Raw genomic sequence first — 5,205 nt, 5'->3', positions numbered from 1 at the left:
AATTTTATGACGAACAATCAATCATTTTTCGATTGCAAAAGGAATTTTCTAGATATTTTGTTTTTTAAAAAAGTTTTCAAAAATTGAAGCTAAATACCGTTCTGTCTACGGTATAGAGACACGGTAGGCTAGCGCCATGACACTTCACACATATACATGTGTTTGAACGTGTACTTGGCGCGAGACACTACCGTGTCTCCTGATTTGGTTTAGTTGTATTAATATTCTTGATATTATTAAAACACAATTCAATGTAATCGGACAGAGAACGATTGTTAAATGTTAAAGATACTGCATTCAAAAGGGCAAGGGCACCATCACATACAATTTCGTGAGGGCTGACTACTCCCAGCCGCAACCATTTCTTTAGCCACAATGTTATAACATCTGTATCATGAACTTCAGATAACATCTGATATACTGACAGAGAACTATTATAGAAATGTATTATGATTTCATATAAAAAAATTGCACCAGTGCGATAATTTTTGTAATCGTTAAACTTCTTAACGATTACAAAAATAACTACTCCACCCGTAGCGTCAATACAAATTGATGATCATTGTCTATGCAAGCGGCGATATTCCCCATAACAGTGTAGCTGAGATGGTGTCGAATAAAATATCCAAAACGGTATAGTACTAACTAAATTAATAGAGTCCCGATAAAGCATGGTTTGATCCATACACAGTAATGCTTTTATAAGATCTTGCCTATCTTCTGGTTTAATAGCAAAGCCATCTTTTACATTTTCTTTTTTTTAATTGGTACAGAACATTGGTGTTGAACATAACCGGACATTGAGTGTCAAAGAGTGTCTAAGAGGTCGACGACAATTTTCGAGTTTTTCAAAGCGTGTATCTCGACAGTTTATTTTAGTTATGACTTCACCATGTTCATCGGGGTCATTTTCAATATATCCGAATAAAAAATTTCTACACTTTTTACTTCTACAACGACCAACTATTGACGAAAAATAGTGGTCGTGTTGTTGAATCGATCCTTTCTTAAATACAAATGCACATTTTAAACGATATTGTTTCCAAAACTCTACAGCCAGCGTATCAGTCCAAACTTTGGGTTATAACCCTGGATAGTTTCTATCATTTTCACGGATAGGACACGTTTTCTGAATAGAGTTCCATAACTGTCGAGAAGACTTCACATCGAAGTTTTCGATGTTTTTCTGATTTAGTGCATTTGAATAAATATTACTATAATAATCTGGATCTTTTTTATAATCATCTTGATCATCATCATCATCGTCTATATATTCAACATTTTTATTGCACACTGGAATAAATTAATCACACTGCTCTCTGGCCTTCGTCAAAATACCTCGTTGATTTTCTTTAACATTCGTTCGTACACATTTATCATTCCACTTATTTATAAATTCGGGTTCTTTTGCCATCATAACCCATACATCTGAAGACTATTCAGGTAATTGTTCAGATGCAAAATAACTTATGTATCTGACTAGTACATTAGCAGAGTCATCAACAGGTACTTTTGATTTTGGGGGCACAATGGTATTGAAAATAAATAACACCTGAAAAAAAAAAAAAAAACAATATTAAAAATAAAATAATTACAAAAGACTTTATCTAAGTGATCTTATTTGAATTTTTGTATTTAAGTTTACAAGTTGACAATTTTTCAAAACAGATTTACTTATTTTTTTATTTAAAAATTACTTCAACTTATACCAGCTAACTGGTATATGCATTTAAGTTTATTCGAAAATAATAATTTTTACACTGATCGTAATTTGTTTTAACACAATAGTACTACTGCTGATAATAGTAATAATATATAAAAAGCCAAAAATTTTATTGGTTCGTACACAATATAAAATTATTGTTTTGATAGTAAAAAAGGACTAACAAAAATTAAAAATCTGATAAAAATAATTGATTTTTGACAGAGAAAATAATAATTAAATTTTACCGTTTTTAATAATTAAAAAGTTAAATAAAACAAACATACATTTATTAATTTAAATTTTAAACAGACTAATCATCTACGGTTCACTGCGTTTTGGTCCCAAAACAATTCATCCCCGACAACTCATCCCCGACAATTCATCCCCGCGACGATTCATGACAATGACAACTTACACTTAGACAAACTATACCCGATATTTTATCTGTTGGACAATTAATACTTCAATAAAAATATTAAATACAATAAAACAACTATAAATTTTTTTCATTATAAACAGTTTATCAATATAATTTTAATACACACTTTTTCATAACAACATCATTTAGCACCATAATACATAATCTATCGTTACAAATTAATCACTTTTTATTAATAATAAAATATTATCTCTTAATCATTTAATAACATTAATTTTTATCGTTCAATATAGTTGACTAATTAGTATCACAATTGCTCAAGGCACTTATACAAAACAACTGAATATCATAATTTATCGTCATATATTAACTTAGTGCAAATGAATTACAATTACACTTCTTATTCACAATAAAGTTCAATATTTGTTATTATGATTGACGCTTAATTACCAGCTGTGATTGTAATAATAATTTTTGCAATACAAAATATAAAATCATCAATATTTAAATTTTAACACGTAGAATAGTTAACAAATAAACAATAAATATCATAAATGAATGTCATTATTTGCATAAAAATATCTGTTAACAGGTTAACCAATATTATAAATATATTATCAATTACCTTATAATTCAATGAAAAATAATTAGCGTTATATGTTATTAATATAATTGAATTACTATTATTATTTGATAAATAAAATTTTAATAACGTCTCAACGTCATAAATATTAATCAATCAAAATATTAACAAAAAAATGTGTCTCAACAAGTCAAAAAAACATTTTTGAAGCTTATATTTTAGCTACATTATTCAGATACTCATACTTCTTGTTAGCATCATAATTGAGTACAACACTTTTCAAACGCTCGGTGTAATTACGATAAGCTTTTAGGCGTGTATTGGTAACGTCCAAACCAGATTCAATCTGAGTCATCAGAACGTCAGTTTTAACTTGTTCATCCTTGAGTGACTTTACCAATTCCTCCATAACAGGATGAGCCTGACCCACACGTTTATTAAAACCTGAATTCCAACCCTCGCATGGATTATTAGATCGTAGATAATCATGGATCACTGCAGTTTGACAATTCCACAATTTAATAGGAAACATTGGTTTGTCCCGCTTATTTTTATTATGTTTGACTTTACCTATCCAGGTTAATTCAAAATATTCTAGTAATTCTTCGAAACAATCACTATTGAGGTCATAATATTCTGAAGACACAATTTCTTCAAATGCAGCGATGACATCTTCAGACGGCACAAAAGCTAATCCCATTAGCAGACGTACATTCATTGAAAACTTTATATCTTCATTGTACTTTTTTTGATGATCATACTTTTGTACATGTTTCCACACACATTTAGTGAAATGAAAATTACAACCGTTTATTTGAACACCAGAATACACCTCTTTAAAAGCTTCGATAAACGCGTGTTCAAAATCAACCATTAAACGCTGAGGCTGATAATTAGGAATGCGATCACGCAATATTTTTAAAAAATTCACATAAGTTGTTTTGGTTTTATTAGGCGCAATTAGATAGACTAGTGGCAAAGTTTTACCATTTTTGAGACCATGAATAACATATATCTGGGTAAATATTGCCGGTGCGGTACGGAAAGTTCCATCACCCAACCACTGTTCACATGTTGTTAGAAAATTTAAACTCTTCTGTGTAGTAAAAACAATGAAACGCCTCTTACCACCACCATTATCATGGATCAAAAACAGATCCCAATTGTGGGTATACTTCCATTCGTCCTTGCAGACAAGCTCAGCACGATGGATTAATAATTTTCTCACCATCTGGATTATTTCTACGAGCACGCTGTACAGCACGTGTCAATGACAACATCTTAGGTAGATTGGCAGCTACTGGAGATAATACACCACGCAGTGAACTCGCAACCACATCCACTGGTTTATCATTACTCTTTACAGCTTTTTTTTTTATTTTTTTGTTAGCTATTTTAACCTGTACAGCAACAATGCTACCACTATGATCATGTGTAGGAATAGTACCAATAATATTCCCTGGAACAAAAATAAATAATAATAAATACGTACGTAAAATAATTAATAGAGCTAATTATTTTTAAACAAAACGTACCGTTTCTCGTATCAGAATCTGTGTGAATAATTACATTACACTGAGAGTTATAAACACAACGCCATGTTATATTGGTTTTGTTAACCCGTTTCTTACAATATTACATACCTTCATAGAGTAATAAATTTTGACTACGCTGTGATTTGACAAACTTTAAAGGCATTATTACGTATTAATATTAAGTATAAATTGATTAATAATTTAATTAATTATAGCCAGCATCAAACGAAATTTTACTGCGTGTAGACGAAAACCAAAAGCTTTGGAGTACTGTACAGTAATGACCGCTCCAACAACATTAACATACAGCAACATGTAAACATATTGTAATGCCAAAAATACCCCTCCTAATCAACAGATGGCGTTACAAAATAATATCCCGATGCTGCGATATTGAATACGTTTAAATGATCTTTCAGATAATGTTATTATTGTTATTGTAATTATTCGTTTAGTTTTTATTATTATAGTTGTTGTTTAAATTAAATCATCGGATTACTAAACTCAAAGTTACATAATTAATCAATAAATTAAAAAAAATACACGGTGATATTTAACTAATGAAAAAACAAATAACTCAAAAAATAAATTATAATTAGACCTCAAATTAGTACGCGTATAACTGCAAAAATATACCCACACACAAAAAAATGTAAAACATAGCGCTCTTTTTTCACGAATTTTGTGTGTGTGCAATTAAAAAAATATATCCGCACATAAAAAATATGTAAAATTGCAGTAGGCCCCAGCCCTGCTTAAAAAATCCGATAGATTCTTATAGCTGTATGTATAAGGCCCTATACTTAACTATAACATTTCTCATAGAACTCATTCATTCTTATAAAATCCCTATAGGAATTCATGAGAATCTATTGGATTCTAGGAGATTTTGTAAACAGGGAGGGCAATTTTTTTTTTGTAATTAAACTTTTTCTTTTTTTTTTATTGAATTTCATTAGAAATTTTCTTGATTTCTAATAAGAATATTGAAATTAAAAGATGG

At 29.8% G+C, this 5,205-nt stretch overlaps 1 protein-coding gene across 1 annotated transcript; it reads right to left on the bottom strand.

Moving 5' to 3' along the window:
- Positions 1 to 2,878: 2,878 nt before the first annotated feature.
- Positions 2,879 to 4,365, bottom strand: LOC128668046 (uncharacterized). Its single transcript, XM_053740204.1, has 4 exons — positions 4,311 to 4,365; positions 4,203 to 4,220; positions 3,896 to 4,126; positions 2,879 to 3,636 (listed from the first exon to the last, which is right to left on the bottom strand). Exons 1-4 carry the CDS (start codon positions 4,363 to 4,365, stop codon positions 2,879 to 2,881), a joined length of 1,062 nt encoding a protein of 353 aa, XP_053596179.1.
- Between the last annotated feature and the right edge of the window lie 840 nt (positions 4,366 to 5,205).

Source organism: Microplitis demolitor, chromosome 6 (assembly GCF_026212275.2).
Source record: "Microplitis demolitor isolate Queensland-Clemson2020A chromosome 6, iyMicDemo2.1a, whole genome shotgun sequence".
Classification (NCBI taxonomy): Eukaryota; Metazoa; Arthropoda; class Insecta; order Hymenoptera; family Braconidae; genus Microplitis; species Microplitis demolitor.
Note: the sequence above shows the minus strand (reverse complement) of the source record. Positions and strands in the feature narration are given on the sequence as shown.